Consider the following 19,600-nt stretch of genomic DNA (forward strand, 5'->3'; position numbering starts at 1 on the left):
TTTTGAAAATCAGTATTCCATGTCTTGGCCACAAGGAGGAAACAAGTCTTACATAGTAATCAGACAAACTTTACCCTTGTGCAAAAGGAGTAAGTTGCTTAGGCATGAAAATATTCAGTGCTCTATCTAGAGACATCAAAATTCACTCTCTTAAAACACCAGAATTCAAGATCAAGTGGAAAGAATACCTGTTACAAAATTCGTTCCACCAAATTATTGAATTTTTTAGCATAAATGAGCACTTATGTGTGTAGTTTTATTGTATAACTAATATTTCTCATCTGCTACAAGCACAAAGTATAAATTACTTTTTGTCAGAAAAGACACTAGTGGAAAATTCCTCTTATCAGAACACAAAAAAAGCAAATGCACTCCTGTTTGAAAGCCTGACTGAAGAGTAGGGTACCAGCTTTCTCAATCTGCCTTCCTCAGCACCTTCAAAAAAATTTTTTTCAATTGCAACTTCACTCCTGTCATCCATGGTGAGGTCCACCTTTGCAGCCATGACACCATGCAGCGCAGTACAGATGGGCCCCCAACAACATGCTGAATGGACTGCTGAGGGTTGGCATCACGTTCTCTTCAGCAATGAGTGTCACATATGTCTTCAACCAGTCAATTGTTGAAAATGTGTTTGGAAGCTGCCTGATCAGGCTGAACACCTTGGACACACTATCCAGTGAGTGCAGCAAGGTGGAGGTTCCCTGCTGTTTTTGGGTGGCATTATGTGGGGCTGAGTTATGCCACTGGCAGTCATAGAAAGCATTGTAATGGCTGTACGATATGTGAATGCCATCCTCTGACCGATAGTGCAACCATATCGGCAGCATATTGGCGAGGCATTCATCTTCATGGATGAATATTTGCACCTCCATCATGCACATCTTGTGAATGATTTCCTCCAGGATAACGACATCACTCTACTAGAGTGGCCAGCATGTTCTCCAGACATGAATCCTATCGAACATGCCTGGGATAGATTGAAAAGGGCTGTTTATAGACGGTGTGTCCCACCAAACACTCTGAGGGATCTATGCTGAGTCACTGTTGAGGAGTGGAACAATGGGGACCAACAGTGCCTTGATGAACTTGTGGATAGTATGCCATGATGAATACAGGCATGCATCAATGCAAGAGGAGGTGCTACTGGGTATTAAAGGTACCAGTGTGTACAGCAATTTGGACCACCATCTCAGGAAGGTCTCGCTGTATGGTGGTACAATGTGCAATGTGTGGTTTTCATGAGAAATAAAAAGGGCAAAAATGCTGTTTACATTGATCTCTATTCCAATTTTCTGGGCAGACTCTGGAACTCTGGGAACCAAGGTGATGCAAAACGTTTTTTGATGTGTGTGTAATTTTAAAATCTGAGCAGTTTTATGCTGCTGTTTATTATTTATGTTTTGCTTCCCACCAGATTTGTATGTGCGTATTTTACATGTGCATGTAAGGTAACTTTGAACCTCTGTGTCTTCGAAATGGACAAAGAGTCAAGGTTGTTGCTCGCGACTGGAATCTTAGGAATACATTGTAAAAATTTCAATCATTTGTTGTGCATATCCATCTTGGAATTCATGGCTTTGTTTTGTTATGAAAAATTGGTAAAAAAACACTTTCTTTGGGTTTCTCTAAGGAACCATCCATGAGCTAATAATTTTGAATCTCTGTATCTCAGAAATGGATAAAGATATAAAGGAAATTTTCAAGAATGTTTGAGATTGGTGTCTTAGGAATATGTCATAAAATGACAGTCATTTGCTCTGTAAAGCCATCTTGGAATCTGTGGGTCAGTTTTGGTACAAAAATTGTAATGAAACCCTTTTTTGGGGAGGGGGTTTCTAAGGAATAGTTCATGAACTAATGAAGATTTTTTAAAATATGAAGATGGCGCTTTTAGATAATTGCCTAGAGAACGTAATGTTAAAATTTGAGCAATTTGATGCAATTTTTTATTATTGAGATTTCGCCTCATACCAGATTTTACATGCGTATTTTACATGTAAAAGTAACTCTGTATCTTGGTAATGGATAGAGATATGAAGAAAATTTTCAAGGTTGTTTGAGACTGGAATATTGGCTAACCTAACCTAACCTAACCTAACCTAACCTAAGATATGTATCATAAAAACTTCAGCATAGTCATCTTGGAATCCATGGCTCAGTTTTAGTCCCAAAAAAAAAATGACAAAAAAGACCTTTTTTTAGGTTTTCTAAGGAACTGCCTACTAAGTATAATGGTACCTCCATAAACTCCTTAAGGCCCATCATAGACTACATCAGTTGATTTGCTTCATTTGCTTAAGCAGGAGGAAGTGTATAACATTTATACTTTGACCCAGTGCTGTAGGATGATCCTTCCATTGGGTATAAATGGTCCCTAGCCCAAGTGCTATATAAAAGACTTGACCCCATTTTTCTGTCACCAGTAGAACCTGAGGTAAGAGCCCCCAGAAAAATCCCATGTCTATGCATGGTGTTTTATAACATATTAGACAGCATATGCTGTTGCATGGATACCAGTGTTGATTTTCAAATATTAAGATATTGCTAATATGAACATCTCATAATGTCCATGTAAATATTAATTCTGGTGTCTTGTATTTTGTACCTTATTTATTTTCATGTTTTATGATTCAGGGTTAGTTGATATGAATCACGAAGCCACCATATTGTGCTCCACTGTATCCATTATTGTAAATTTTATGAAAAATTCATGATTGTAAATACTATAAAAACATTGACTCATTCCATACTCTAACAACTCTAATGCTGTTGGGTTCACAAAACTCTCAATAAAATGAAATAAAAGTAAAATAAATTATGAAAACCAGTAAAATAGACATTTTTTGAAGTAGAATGTTGCTCCTTTTGAGGGTGCAATAATTATTTTCATTTTATTATAGACACTTTTATATCTAGAGTGTACAACAGAGCTGTACCATTTTAATTGATTATTCTTAGTGACCTATAAGACTTACGTTTGCACACTGGTGGAAATTCATTGTAGAAACCTGTTGTAAGACATGTGCGTGTTGATGGCCCAACCAGCAGATGACCAGGATCACATTGATATTCGACAATTGATCCAACATTGAAGTTCTTTGCAATCATAGTTGAATTTGGTGGCTGCTCTGGACGCCCACAGGCCTTGGGTTCTAGAGGGAATATACATCTCTTAGAAATATTTTTCCCCAGTGAGACAATAAGAATAGAAGTTTCATTACATTTAGCTTCATGTGATATGGATGTGAAAACTGGTCATAATTGAATAATTGGGGCTATTTAAAATTAATATTGATGAAATGAACACACAAAAAACTGAAAATAAAGAAATTAACTACAACAGTAGGAAAATGTATTAATGGAGAAAAGGCTACTAGGAGAAAATCTGACAAAGTCATGCAGATTATCCTAATGCATTCTATATTTTTAACCTGATAATGGATGGAGCAGTTGGAAATAAGAATTGGTCAATAATTCAGTTCACTGTAATTATACTTTAAGCAACATATATAAAAAATAGAAATGTATGAGCAAAGGAATTACTGTGAATTTCGAATGTAAACTGTTTTTAAGTCTGTGAGTTGTAATGTTTTATTTCTGCTTTACCTATAATAGTTCTCACTTAACAACTGTGAAATTCTGCATTATACTTTGAGTAGCATTTTCTCAGTGTGTTACAGTACTTACGGTGTTGGCAAATATAGTTAAGTTTGGCTTGACAGTTAGTATCAGACCACAGCCATCCTTTTGAGCCATCATATCGTGCACAGTCTTCATTTCCTCCTGGCAAGTTCCAAAATGAGACTGTCACATCATCACCATCAAGCCACTTCCAGTTGTTTCTGTCCTTCGGATCACGCACAGCACCCATCCAGTACTGACTATTGACATCACTCCTGTATTTAATTTTTAGAATTAAATATACATTTAGTATACTCTTCACGTACAGAAAATGGTAGTGCATAATGATGTTGCACATATAAGGGACACCCATAAAGTGCATATCATGAAAATAATGAAAAATTTTTTTAGGCACTGCAGTTTTGCACAGTCCTTTGTCTATGTGGTTAGTTAGTTACATGTTCCCTGCATCATTTGAACTATTGTTTTATCAAAATGATACAGAACAGCTCAGTTTACAGGTGTATATGATCAGTGTTAACATTAATCAAGACAATATTTTTTAGTCCTACTCATTCAACTACACTTAAAAACTACAGAGTGGCACACGAAATGTGTTACCAATTGTTTCTTTCACAATTTACGATGCACATTAGATATCCCGCTGGGATCTCTACAGCAGTACCAGCAGAGCTTGGAAAAACAAATGATACTGCTGCTAGGAGACTAGTAAGCAGCAATGGCTGACAATGGAAGACTGACCACACAGCAATGATCGGCAATTGTGTTACTTTTTCATGAAATGAAAAGCCTTGTTGTGACTCAGAAGTGTTTTCGACAACAGTTTAACACACAATGGGTCCCTTGCAAGAAGACCATCCACAGGTTGTATGATAAATTTGTACAGGAAGGAACAATATTGGAAGCGAAGTGACCTCGGCCTAAGCCTGTTTGTTAGCTGGAGAATATTGAAGTGGTATGAGTTGCTGTACAGAGAAGTCCCGAGAAATCATGTAGAAAGGCAGCAGTGCAACTGGGAATATCTAGATGCTCCGTTCAGCGCATTCTTAAAAGTGACCTCCATATGTACCCATACAAGATTACCTGTGCACAGAAGCTCACTGAAGAACACAAGCAGCAGAGACTACTGTTTGCTCAGGGGGCAGAGGATAGGGAAGAAACTCAACAACATTTGGTTTTCAGACGAGGCGCATTTTCATTTAGATGGTGTGGTTAACAAAAAAAAATGTACACTTTTGGGCCACTGAAAACCCTCAAGTGCTTCATGAACAACAACATTATGCTCCGAGGACTACAGGATGGGCAGCAATTTCCAGTCATGGACTTATTGGACCCTTTTTCTTTGAAGAAACTGTGAACAGCGAGCATTATTTGATCATGCTTTGCAATAGCTTCATTCCACAGCTTCTTGCTACTGCCTTGCCCTTCAAGACGCAGCGGTTCATGCAAGATGGAGGAAGGCCACATACTGCAAACACTGTGTTGGAGTTTTTACATGAGCATTTCGACATGCGGATCATTTCACTCAGGTTTCCAGGTTGCTTCAATGAAGGACAAACTTGGCCCCCAATAGTCCAGACCTCAATCCATGTGAGTTTTTTCTTTGGGAGAACCCGAAGGAAAAAATTTTCCCGAAACATCCACGCGATTTAATGGAGCTCAGAAGACTTATTCTTCAAGCTTGCAATGAAATTACAGACGACATGTGCCGTAGGGTAATCACTAACTTCAGTGTTCATTTGAAGGAAGTTAGGAAATGAAATTGTGGACATATTGAGCATATGCTGAGTTAGAACAAATCTCCATGGACGGCTCTTGATTGTAGTATATGTTCCTTTCGGATTGTATTGACAATAAAGTTTATATTCACCAAAACAAAATGGTAACACATTTCATGTGCCACCCTGTAGTTGACCCCTTTTTTTTTAAATAGAATTTCATTCATGGAAGAGAAGAAGTTGTCCAGGAGAAATGATTTAGGTTAGATTTAAAACTTGCTTTACTATCTGTCAGCATTGGGCAAATGGACAAATTTTTTGTTGGTACATATTGAACTCCATTCTGAGCCACTGACGGCTTTAATAATGGTTACTGGAGGTCATATACTTCTGAAATTGTGATGCATTATTTATGGCCAGTTTCATTAGCAAATAAGCGTATTGTGGTGGTGCTGTTAAAACGCCCACCTTATTGAAGAGATACCTACATGACAACCATAGATGACCATTAGGTATTATTCTTCTTGCTTACTTTTGTGCAGTCATTATCTTCTTCCTAAGTGATGAGTTACCCCAGAAAAAGGGCTAAATATGTCAGAAGGTTGATTCATCTGTTTCCAGGACCCTAGCAACTTACGAAGAGCAAACCTAGCTGAACTTAATTTTTTGAGAAACTCATTGTTTTGGCTGTTGAGAGAGTCTTCAGTGACTATCAAAGCAGAATATTGCCAAATGATTTTTCGCAAAACTCAAAGAAATTTTGGTCATATGTAAAGGCTGTTAATGGCATAAAAATTACTGGCCAGTTTCTCACAAATGAGATAGGAACTGAAACTGAGCATAGCAAAGGAAGGCTGAAATGCTTAACTCCATTTTCGGATATTCCTTTAAAAAAATTTAAAAAAAGGGGTAGGGGAGGAGAAATGTCTCAATTTAATCCTCATACCACTGCGAGATGAGTCAGTGGCATTGAAAAACAGCTGAAATTGTTAAAACTGAACAGATCTGCAGGGCCCAATGGAATCCTATCAGATTTATACTGAATATGTGGCTGAGTTAGCCCCTCTTCTAACAATAATGTTTTGTAGATGCAATAACAAAAAAACTGTGCCCAGTAGTTGCAGAAGCACAGGTCACATCCATTTACAAGAAAGGTAGTAGAAGTGATCCACAAAACTACCGTCCAATATCCTTGACAATGATTTGTTGTAGAATCTTAGAAAATATTCTGACCTCAAATATAACTAGGTATCTTGAACAGAATGACCTCCTCCATTCCAACCAGCATGGACTGCGTAAACATCGATCATGTGAAAGCCAACTCACAGTTTTCTCACATGATATACTAAAAACTTTGGATCAAGGCAGTCAGGTAGATGTAGTATTTCTTGATTTCCAAAAAGTATTTCCCTCAGTACCACATCTACGTTTATTGTCAGAAGTGTGATCATATGGGGTGTGAAGCAAAATTTGTGACTGGACTGAGGATTTTTTGGTAGGGAGGACACAACTTGTTATCTTAGATGGAGAGTCATCCTCAGATGAAAAGTAACTTCAAGTGTGACCCAAGGAAGTGTTTTGAGATCCTTGCTGTTAATGTAGTATATTAATGATTTTGTGGGCAATATTTTAATAGTAACCTTAGATTTTTTCCTGATGACACAGTTATCTATAGTGAAATACTGTCTGAAAGAGGCTGCATAAATATTCATTTAGATCTTGATAAGATTCCAGAGTGGTTTAGACATTGGCAACTTGCTTTTAATGTTCATAAATGTAAAATTGTGCACTTGACAAAGTGAAAAAACAGAGTGTACTATTATTACAATGACAAAATGAAAAAAAAAAAACATAGTATACGTAGGCTTAGTTGTGGGTAAAGTAGATGGTAGACTTCAGTTTATTCGAGGAATACAGGGGAAGTGCAATCAGTCTACATCAAATTATTCAAGTGACACATCCTGGACTACTTCTGAAGTGTGTGGGACTCATACCAATTAGGACTGACAAGGGATACTGAACATATGCAGATGAGTGCAGCACAAATGATCACAGGTTTCTTTGACACATTGGAGAGTGTACCATAAATGTTGAAGAAATTAAACTGGATTAAACTGGCTGAATCTTGAAGACAGATGTAAACTGCCCTGAGAAAGTCTACTTACAAAGTTTCAAGAATCAGCTTGAAATAATGATTCTAAGAATATATCACAACCCCTCACTTATTGCTTACATAAGCATACTGAGGAAAAGATTACATTAATTACAGTACACACAGCGGCATTTAAGCAATCATTCTTCCCATACTCAATATGTGACTGGAAGGAGAAGAAACACTAATAGCTGGTACAATGGAATATACTCTCTACAATACACTTCACAGTGGTTTGCAGAGTATAGATGTATATGTAGAGGTAGAATATGCTTCTTCTAGTTCAAGTTTTCATCAGTGTGTGCACTTAAATATTTAGAGCATTCTACTGGATTTACTGACTCCTGTCCATGTATTACATCAGTTGTATGACTCTGTTTGTTGAACAAAATTTAATATAGCGTGTTTTCTCAGAATTTAGGTATAGTCCATTTTTGGAGAACCACTTAATAATTTTCTGTAAAACATTGTTAACAGTCTCTTCTTTTGCTTTTCTCTAATGGGATTTATTATAACACTATTATCATCTGCAAAGTATCAATTTTGCTTGTTGAATGTTAAGTGGAAGGTCATTCATATATGTGAGGAACAGAGGTGGACGCAAAATGGAACCTTGCAGACTCCCTTTGTGATTTCTTCCAGTCACTAAAATTTTCTACCTTTTCAACATTGTCTGAAACTTTTACATTTTGTTTGTTAAGTATGATACAAACCAGTTATGTGTAAAGCCATCAGTTCCATAAAACATAAGTCTTTCAAAGAGTGTAGTATGATCTACACAGTCAAATGCCTCAGAAAGACCACAAAAAGTACCAACTGGTGATATTTTAATATTAAGACTTTTAATATTTGGTGGTTAAATGCGTAAATAGCATTATCAGTTGTGTAACGTTTCTGGAATCCAAACAGTGATATACTAAGGAAATTGTTTCTACTTAGATGTGAGACTACTCTTGAGGACATTACATTAGGTGTTAGACACCTAAATATTACCACACTGTACTGCCTAAGCAAGAAATCCAAGGCCCAATATCTCTGTTAACAGAATTAAAGCTCAAGCTAAAATTCATTTCATTGATACTCAGCAGCTTGCATGTACGTGATGTCCCAGGAGGAAATGTCAGTATTCAGGAATATGACAAGAACAATCACTTGAATCAAAAAAGTCTAGCAAACATTGTACCTAAAATGCATACCTTGAGCTATCACTACTTCTTAATCTTTGATACTGTGAAGCAGATCTCTTCTATTGCAAGCTCTTTGTTTCCATATTTTGGAAGGATGTAGTATGGATTAAAAGAAGAAGAAAATATCCAGTAAACATGGCCACTTTCTCAGCAGAAGAGATGTGTTTCGCATTAGCGAAGATGAATAAGGTATGCATTTCATAGTCCATCTTTACTAGACTCTTTTGCTTCAAATGATCATTTCTGTCATATCTCTAAATTTCCTGGGATGCTCTGTATGTAATGGAAATCATTTTTGATCAACAGGAATTGTATAACAAGAATAACTGTTTACAGTCTTTCCAAACTATTACAGAGAAAAATATCTATTTTCAGAGGCATGGTAATAGATGACAGAATCTAAATCATTAAAAACTAATATTCCAAGAAGATACAACCAAATCAACAAAAAAATTCAAAAATTAATTTTGCTGTATTAATTCTGATGTCATTGTACATTTTTCTTGTAAGGATCATGAGAGCGAGATGGGAAAAGGTAGGGTATATGTGCATGGAAGCAGAAAATAATATTTTGTCCACTACACATACAAGTGGAGTAAGACAGAAAGTTGTTAATGTTGGTGTAAAGTACTGTCTACCACTGTACAGTGGTTTGCAGAGTATATATGTAGAGGTAGAAAGGCAGAATAGATTTGCTCTGTCTCATATGAACTGTATAATAATGTTATTTATGCTTTCAGTTCATCTGTGCGTGCCTATTAACAGTTGATTAGTAGACTACTTATTCTATAACAAACACTGATGAGCCAAAACAGTGTGATCACTGTCCACCATGAGACTGTATACTGATTGGTGCCATTGCAGGAGCATGATGTGATAAGAAAGCTATATAAGTGGAGCAGAGAGAAGTGGGAAATAATTCTAACAATGATGTGGGCTGCTAATGGGGAAATCCACTGAGTGAGTGACTTTGAACACAGGCAGATTGTTATGGCCCATTGCCTGCATATAAGCACTTTAGAAACAGTGAAGCTAGTCCACTGCTCACATATTACTGTTGTGAGCATCTATAGAAAGTGGCTGAATGATGGTGATACCACAAATAGGAGCATCATCTCAGAATGACAAGGACAGAGGTTTGCCCATTCTGTAATTCATGATAGGCAACAATCTGTGGCAGATCTGATAACAATGCTGACACCAGTTTGACTGCTTCAGGTCACAGCATTCAGCACACATTGTTGAATTTGCAGCTCTGCAGCAGTTGATCATTACATGTTTCCTTGTTGACCTGACAACATAGTTGCAGTGGGCATGGGATTATTGAGATTAAACCATGGATCAGTGGAAATGTGTCACCTGGTTGGATGAATAACTATAACTTTTGCTTTTACAGATAGTCCTGTCATCAAACACCACCATCCAGCAAATGGTCAAACATGCAGTGAACCACGGACACAGGACCCTGTGTGCAGATTTATACTGTGGGGGACATTCACCTGAGCTTCCATGCAACCTGTGGTAGTATCGAATGCACCATAATAGCTGTGATCTACATGAACATCACTGTGGAGCACTAGCATTCCTTCATGCTCAATGGCATCCGAAGGCATCTCCCAGAAGGTAAAGTGCTGAATCTCGCTACAGTGGTTTGAAGAGCATGACAGTGAATTCATATTGATTGTTTGGCCATCAAATTTGCCTCACCTGGACTCAATGGAATACATCTGGGATGCTATCAGCCACCAGCTCTGTACTCACAAAGCATAAGACCATAACTTACAGGAATTTCATGGCCTGTGCATGAACATCTGGTGCCACAGACCACTAGCAACTTACAAGGACTTGTCAAATTTATGCCATGCAGAATTGCTGCTGTGTTTCATTCAAAAGGTGGACAGCATGTTATTAACCAGATGATGAGACATTAAATATGCAAATGTTAGGGGTGGAACCAATGGCAGCTGTTCCTGCAACTGGATTGGGCAATAGATCAACCCAAGAACTAGAAATTGGACCAGGTCAAGGTTAAATTCCACAGTCATGTAGAATTTTTTGAAAGAAATTTCCACCATTTGGCTGTTAATTAACAGTCATATAGTGGACATTTCTTTTCTTCTTCTTTTTTTTTTTTTTTAACACAACAGAAAAACAGGAGACAGTTTAATTATAGTCCTATGCAGGGTGTTTAGGGTTAGCCAAGTGGCAGAAATCATTCCTAATGCTTGGAGGACAGTGAGTGTTGTTTTCATTCTGAAGCTAGGGAGAATTGATTGCACCAAAGTTACGGATACATTAGAAAAACTGTTTAATGTGCATGTCAGGGAAAGGAAACTAACTGCATTTCTTCACCTTGCAAACCAACATACATCTCAGTGATGCAAATCATGTGAAACAGAGCTTTACCAGTCTGTTGGGGAGGTGGAAGAAGTGCAACGTTTTCATGAAACTGCTCTCTGCATCTTGCTGGACACTGAAAGGGCTTTTAGCAGTATGACCTTCAAATCCATGGTCAGAGCTGCAGAAGAGCATGGTATTGAGACCACCATATGTAGGTGGATTAAGGGCATGTTGAGCAGAAGAAAAGTAGAAGCCACCAAATGAACAAAAAAAATGGTGATCAACAGCACCAGAGGATGTCTGGAAGGAGGGCTTTTGTCAGCACTGCTGTGGAATCTAGTGGTGAATAAACTTATTGAACAGCTAAATACTAGAGGCTATTTTTTCCAAGAATTCGCAGATGACTGATCATGGTAATATTTAGCAAATTTGCTAGTACTGATAAAACAATGGCATTATGTGCACTGGACATTGTGCAAAACTGATGCAGGAAACAGGATCTAAGAGTCAGTCTTAAGACACTATTATTGTACCATTCATAAGGAAGCATTTCCAGCATACACATACTGGAATCTGAAGCTTCTTGATGAAACTACACCTGTGGGAGGGGGTGGGGGAGGGGGGGGGAGATTTGTGGATAACTCTGGATGCAAAAGTATCATGGACCCCTCACAAAAGGAGTATATGTTCCAAGGTGAAAGATACGTTTATGATCACTAGATGAGCCTATGGGAAAATTTGGGGTCTAAAACCCTACAGTATGTACTGGATATAAGATCTGTGATAACTGATGGGTCCATAGTATAGCGGAAGAAAGTAAAACAGAAGGTGGCTACTAAGGAACTTGCTAAGTTGTAGAGACCAGGCTGTTTAGCCATAACAGGCAGAATTAGCAGTACGCCCACTGCTGGGGTAGAGACCATGCTGAATCTGCTCCCACTACACATTTGGATTACAATGGACATAGTGACAGTGGTGTACAGGCTAAAAACTGGAAACAGCTTGATCTCTTTAGGATATCCAGAATCCCACACCAATATAGGAAATGTGATAAATATAAGGCTGTTGGGGAAATGTCGACTGACTACACAATAACTTCAAGCTGCTTCAATAAACCTTTCAACATAGCAAATGGATGTAGGGGGCAGTGGAAGAGTGAAACATGACACTGTGCAGGAGAGTGAGTCTGGTTTACTGATTGATCAGAAACAGGTGAAAGCCGTGGGGCCAAGGTTTACAGTTTACAGCCTAGCTGAGAGAGAGCATGCTTTCTAGGGAAGTTGACCATGGTATTCCAGGGAAAATGTTTGCTATCAGGCTGTGTGTGGAGGAGAATTTACTTAGGAATCAACATATATTTAGGCAGCCAGTAGCAAAAATTCAGCATTCCATATTTATTTTGTAAATTTTCTTAAGCCATTCTATGGTAAGAACTTCAATGCTAGTTTTTTTACTTATTTTTGGTACATCTATTTTGATTCCTTTGTGTAAACACTTTCAAAATTTGTTGAAATAATCTAAGGTAACTATTTTCTCTTACTGAACTGTTGTGTATCCAGATGTGTAGTAAAAGAATTATGGATCCAAAATGCTGTTCAGATTTGCTCATAATGCAAAATAATTACCAACAGTGACTTTCTCAAATATTACCTGTGCCTCCTCCAAAGTTCCCAACTTATAAATCCTTGAAGAGCTGGATTGCTCTCATCCACTAGGGTTCCACCACGACTACGACAGAATCCAAGGGCATCACGGAAATTTAAAGGTTGTCTGTTGTAGAAAATGTAACACTTTCCATTGTACGTAGCTGTGCTACCTGGTGGCTGGTCACGGAACTGAGGACATCGTTCGAAAGGAAGTGCCTGTGGAATAATTGGAAACAATTTGGTTTCTTCATATAGTATAACAGTTTGATGGTTGACATCAGACTGTACTTGCAGTGAATAAGTCATGAGTCATGTGTTGTCATCTTAGATGCTTTACACTTTGCTTTACAATATACCCTCCTTCTGATTACTCACTGTGTCTCTGTCAGACTGATATTCTAGTCGATCTGCCATTTTGTTTGTTGTTTCTTATAACTTTATCTCTCTTTCCCCTCATCCCTATTCCTAGTTAATTATCTCCAGGTTCTAAAAATTAATAATGCAGTTTGTTTACAAATTTTGAGCTGATCCTTCCCTGATACTCAATTTCTGATAGACTTTTTTTGAAATAACTTTTAGCAAATATGAATGCATATTAACTATAATGTAACAAATTTTGTAATTAGAGAATAGTTTTGATACAACAGAAAGCATTCTTAAAGAAAGATAAATATTGCACAGTTTTGGAAGAATATATTCAGATTTCAGACACTGTATTTGCCATTGATTACACACTCTGAAATAGGCTTTATAAGTGGTAGCTTGACAGAATTGCAAACACAGAGAGAGCAAGGTGGTGAGATATAAAAATGAACAATGCTTAGTATTTTACAATTTACTTATGAAAAATTATTTGAGGCTTCACTTCAGTTTGCATAAGTATAGTATACTGTTTTGCCTAGCATAAGTACGATTACTGTAAGAACTGTATCATAGCAATGATTGTTAGTAAGCAACATCACTCTGTAAGTAGATTTGTTAAATTATGGGAAACATGTTTTTGAACAGTGTAATTGCAAGACTCTGATCAGAATGTGGTACCAGAATGTTTTTCGCTTTAATGTACAACTAGTGAGTCTCATGAGCAAGTGAAATATTATATTTGTCTTAAGTAATAATACAGTTTTATCTTACTCATTACAAATTTCCTGATTGTTGTAATCACATTTCTGGTACTATTCATCAATTGTCTTTCTTCTCTGTTTTACATAATCTAAATTCTTCAATAAGTAACCTAAGTATTCCTTGTATTAACACTTCCAAGTTAATAGTGCAATACAATCTGTAAATCTTAATACTGATATTCTTTTTCCTTGCACTTTTATTTCTGATATAAATTTCTCCTCTTCCTCAATTGCTTCTTAAGTGTGCAAACTAAGCAGGAGGAATGCTAACTGCTGTACTCCTTTCTTAAAGTTACACTTTACTAATTGTTTCATATTTTTATCATTATCCTGTGAACACGTTCAATTATCTGTCCAACTTTAAATTTCTTCCACATTCTTCTCAGGAATTCAGACATCTTACTCTATTTGACATTATCCACATTTTCTCTTTGTCTGTAAATGTCAGAAAAGTTTTCAAGCTTTCCTTGACTTCCCCATCCATTTTTACACTTAAGATAAGCACTACTTTTTAGGTGCCTTTACTTTTTTAAAGGCAAACTGATTGATGATACTACAATTACATTTTCTACATCACTGTATGTTGTTCTAATAATTTTATATGCATGAGTCCTGTCAACAACCTATACAGTAATGAATATATTTGCAAATGTCTTACATTAGTATAAACTACACTGTATTCGCATCTTATCTCTCACCATTTGGTACCTACTGCCACTTTATAACACAACTTAGTGTTTATTTCTGTACTCATTCCATTCCTAGAAAATACTTTCATGTGATCCAGATTTTAACATGTTTTATAGGAAGTAGTTAAAATGGAAAACAACTTACCTGGTCAGTGTATACAAATGCCTCACATATTGACAGTTGACTTGGCACTGATCCTTCCAAATGCACACTAACAAAAGCACCTGGCATTGGTGGATTACAGGGAAGGAACAGTGGTTTGCCCTCTTCCAGTGGTCCGGTGAAGCGGTTGCAGATAGGGTTTGTTCCAAGATCTGGACGATTGTTTCCCACTCGTACTACAATTGTAGCTGCTTGATTCTTTCCTGTGAATTATTTATATGACATTTTTATGATGCTGTACAAAACTGTGTTATGTTATTATAATTCTACATAGTCTTATGAAGCGCATGCTGCTTTTCATTGCTGTAATTATAATTATCTGTAGTAAAGAAGTACAACAAAACATTTTTTCTTAATGTATGATCAGTTTGTGGACACACTGTCTGGTCAGAAGCTTTGTATTTTGGAGACATGAAAAATGAAATACCCATGTTTTTCATACACGGTGTAACTAAACAAAATCCTACTGTGTAATGTGGGCAGCAATTAGTAGGTAACTCATTCCTGAAATCAGAAACATATTCAAGATAATCATTCAATAATAACAAGATAAAAAACTAATGACTGCTGAAACAACAGGAGTTGTGAATGATCACACAGTCTAGATAGTGCCAAAATTCCTGGATATCATTCAGATTTGTTATATATCATTACTTATTTCTCTCATGATCATATTTTTTAATAAAAATGGAAGATGTAGTTTAACTGATTGTTTCCCAACAATTCTTGATTACTCTTTATTTTTTTATTGCAGTTGCCTTGACATTTATCTATGGCATTAATTTGTGTAGGTGAAAATTCAGGGAGTATTTTGGCTTTGATATACCATTAAACTTCAGGTCCCCTATAACTGGCTGAGTGAGTTGGTCTTAGACTGGAGAGAGGCAAGAGCTTAACACTACTGGTAGCTATGCCTAGTAAAGTGCTATGACACTGATGGCAGCTTTGCTTACTTTATAATGGCCATATAGTTCCAGAGTATTAATTCAGTATCAACAACAGATGTTAACATGCAATGAAAGATAGACTTGTCAGCATATTTAATGTAAAAGATTTGTCCCTTATAAAAACAGCATGTAAGAAAAGCTGTCAGGCCTATTGTATAGATGAAAGTAAATCAATTCTGTTTGTTCACTGTAAATATCATATTGGCATTAAAGTGGTAAGTCATTATTTGTAGGTAATTATATGTTAGCAGTTTACTTCATGTGACACAAGGGCGTATGTGGTCTATTATTGTAGTCCTGTACTTAATATATCCCTTTAATGAATAGGAAACAGTTGATGTAGACATATTTTATCTTCGTGTGTGGCATTTTGGTGATTGGTTGCGTGTCTGGTGATTCAGAGAACATTCAGTTCAGCGAGCATAATTCAAAAAAGACATTTTAAAACCAGCAGTGACATGTTGCTACTGTAGGTGTTCCTTTTATTAGTGAAATTAAATTATGAACCTAGGCAGATGGCTTGATGTTAGAAATTTCGTAACAATTATGCTCGTAAAAAAATTGTGCTGACAGAAACTGAAGTGAGGCCTGAACACCATTCTCTAAATAGCTAGTAGTGCAATACTTTAAGCAAAAATTTTTGTCATGAAAACTGAATAATAGGAGATGTTAGCCCCTACACTTGAGTCACTATGTGAAGAAAGCTGACACAGTAGTATCTAATGGAAATATATGATTTGCAGCAAACATTCTGCAAGTTAAGCAGTACTTAAAAACAATATATCTAAGCTTTTTATTTCAAGCAGACAAGAGTACTACTGCATGTAGTGACTCACCACAACAAGCCCTGCCAAAATCGAGGCGAACCAGCTGGACCATGTAGGGCTCCAGAAGGTTGACATACCACCAGGGAGCTCGTTCAGGTTTGGTCAGTGTGCACGTGTCAGCAGTGAAGAAAGCACTTGTGCTGCCATCCACTGCCTTTTGTGGCACACCACCACCACTGGTACTGCTCTCAGTGGTGCTCTGCATGGGTGCCTTACCCGCTGCTACGTTCAGAACTGTACACACAAACACGCAATCTCCATTAGGTGACTACAATATCAGTAACAAATTTTATTCTATATTAGCTTAGCACCTGCTTCTTTGATCACATAGAATGTATGGTCTGCACATATTTTTTGTTTCTCTTTAATCAAATTTAAACAGTGTTATACCCATTGCACTTGTATAAGTCTACTCACTATAAATGATTTAGTGACCCTTTACATGGCTGCCATTCTTTGCATAATTAAAGACTTCCAATGTGTTTAATTTAATTTCCTACAGGAAATTTAAAAAAAGAAAGAGCTAAATCAGATAAGAGTTTTTATAGTCATCAGCATCAGCCTTGCAACAGGTACTGAATACTCGCAGCTCAAACAGATATTCGAGTACATGGAATCACATTTAAATGTGGTATGTATTTTGTCATCAGTAATGGTTACTTTTCATGTTAATTACAACAAAAATAGTTTTATTACAATATACTAGGCCTAACAAAAATTGATATATTAAAAGTCAATATCTTTTCCTGCGAAAATCTGAAGAATCCAAGTTGTCGTGATGACTGTTAAATAGGTTTCTTTGGTTTAGTTCATAAACTGCAACAGCTTCTGAACTTTTGATGCTAATTGAGGCAATAGAAGGATAATCTTTTGTAAATGAAATTCTGATCAAAAGTGATTCATAACTTAACATTTTCATAAAATTCAACCTTAGGAGTTGAATTTCCAAGAACTCTGAATTTCCAAGAACGCTGAAACACTATTATTATTATTATTATTATTATTATTATTATTTGTAACAGAAATCAAATACCAGCTTTTGTAGATGGAGCTTTAAAAATGCTGATGTAGTTGTTTAATGGTTTAGTTTTAAAAAATTACCCTCTATTTAACCCCTTTAGGGGTTGAATTTCAAAAAATTCTCAAACATGCATTTTTTTAATTTCTGACAAAGAAACCAAATATCAATTTTTGTAGTTCTAGCTTTAAAATTGCCTTAATAGCAACATATTTCCAAAAACCTTTGACCCCCTATTTCATTGCCTTCAGTGTGGAAGTTCAAAAATACCTTCATAAACAGTGCCTATAGTATGAGATCAACACTCTCTCCAAATTTAAGTCAGTCAGGGGATTTCCTTTTGTATACAGATTCTTACTATTCTGTGTCCTCAGATTTCATGGAGCTTGAAATTATGCAGCACAGAGCTGTGTGTGTCAATTTTGGTCAACCAAACAGAGAAGATAGTTAGTGATGCTAAGGCGTCACCAACTAACTTTATCTTTGAAAGCATCAGGAGGTGGAGCATGTTCCAGTGATGGCTGGTATTGAGAGAATATTTCAGACCATTGCCCCACTAAGGCAGTACCCAGTCATTGACGAATATCGTCCTGTAGGTGGGAATCTGATATCACAAATATCACAAGAAGTGATCTATTGGGCCACACGAACAGGTAATAATGAGAAATTGATGCAGAGAATGATTATTTATGGAAAAAGTGTTGGATCTTTACTGTCATTACACATTCTTGTTACATAATAGCTTATGAAAATATGCTGCTACTGAACTACATGTAATAGCCATGTCTTCAGTTCTGCCATCCTCCTGATACTGCTACCAGTAATCAACTATTGACACCACCAATAAGTCTGACCATAGTGCTGGGAAGGACAACTCAAGACTTGCCACTAAGTGACATAGCACTGTGGTTGAGAAGCTTAAGCCAGCCGGGGTGGCCAAGCGGTTCTAGGCGCTACAGTCTGGAACTGCACGACCGCTACGGTCGCAGGTTCGAATCCTGCCTCGGGCATGGATGTTTGTGATGTCTTAGGTTAGTTAGGTTTAAGTAGTTCTAAGTTCTAAGGGACTGATGACCTCAGAAGTTAAGTCCCACAGTGCTCAGAGCCATTTGAACCTTTTTTTTTTTTTTTTGAGAAGCTTACTGTTGTGGGCTCCAAATAAGTGTCTCGCCTTCTAAACATCACATTGTATTTGACCAGTTTTTATGTAAGAAGTAGCAGTGCTTGTTATCCCACTTATATCAACCTCAGGCAAACATATGGATTGATGTAAAACTAGCATCATGATTTACTTTGAAATGTCATGACCAAACCTTCTCATATCTTTATCTGCCTGTCATAGTATTTAATCTTTAAGACATCTGATATCATGAAAAGATAAACTCTAAACTATGGGGAAAACAATATTGCTGAAATAATTTCTATTATTCTAGTACACACGTGTCACACTATCTAAACCGTCATCATTTATTCAGTTGCAATCTGTAATAATTGATATCAGAGGTCTGTTACATACACCCCTTACTGCAAAAGCATGCTTCATTTTAGCTTCTGAACTCCACACAAATATTTTCATTTAGTATGTTGCTTGGTGTAAGGAAAATGGGTTTTACTAAAGTATGATGAAAAACATTAAACGGAAGGTATTAAAACAATTAAGATCTGTGTACAGTAACTCTTCATGTATGTCGCCTGCCATGATCTAGTGACAAACTACTGGGATATGTAATGTAATTTTATACTGACTTCTTCAGTAGTTGCTATGATTACAGCAAACACAGTTAATCATATACAGTTGTTTCTGAGACATATTGAGGCCCATTTTTATCGACAATAATTGTGTAGGCCAAAGCAATGAATTAAAATCTGTACCAGCACTGAGATAAAAATCTGGGACTCCAGTGTGGCATAATGGCTAACGTATCTTCCTTATAAGAAGGAGGCCCGTGTTCAAATCCTGATGCTGGTACACATTTTAATTCATTGCTTTGGCCTACATTATAAACATAGGTAACATCTTGGACAAGTGGTATAAGATCTCAGCCCTTAACCAGTCAACTTATGATACATAATGACCAAAATATCATATGCCAACAAATACGCTGGGCTTTTGCTGTTAAGTGACTCCATAATAAGACACAGAA

The 19,600-nt window shown here is 36.8% G+C and overlaps 1 protein-coding gene across 3 annotated transcripts in view; it reads right to left on the minus strand.

Annotated features, from left to right (window-relative positions):
* The window catches only part of LOC126187067 (uncharacterized), a 255,499-nt gene that overhangs the window by 26,760 nt on the left and 209,139 nt on the right, over nucleotides 1–19,600 (minus strand). For all 3 annotated transcript variants that reach the window (XM_049928264.1, XM_049928266.1, XM_049928265.1), the window contains 5 exons: nucleotides 16,448–16,672; nucleotides 14,647–14,867; nucleotides 12,693–12,904; nucleotides 3,691–3,899; nucleotides 2,979–3,155 (listed from right to left, as the gene is read on the minus strand). In XM_049928264.1, the coding sequence (XP_049784221.1) occupies nucleotides 2,979–3,155; nucleotides 3,691–3,899; nucleotides 12,693–12,904; nucleotides 14,647–14,867; nucleotides 16,448–16,672 (1,044 nt within the window). The remainder of the gene's footprint in view (nucleotides 1–2,978; nucleotides 3,156–3,690; nucleotides 3,900–12,692; nucleotides 12,905–14,646; nucleotides 14,868–16,447; nucleotides 16,673–19,600) is intronic.

This window comes from Schistocerca cancellata, chromosome 1 (genome assembly GCF_023864275.1).
Source record: "Schistocerca cancellata isolate TAMUIC-IGC-003103 chromosome 1, iqSchCanc2.1, whole genome shotgun sequence".
In the NCBI taxonomy this organism is placed as follows: domain Eukaryota; kingdom Metazoa; phylum Arthropoda; class Insecta; order Orthoptera; family Acrididae; genus Schistocerca; species Schistocerca cancellata.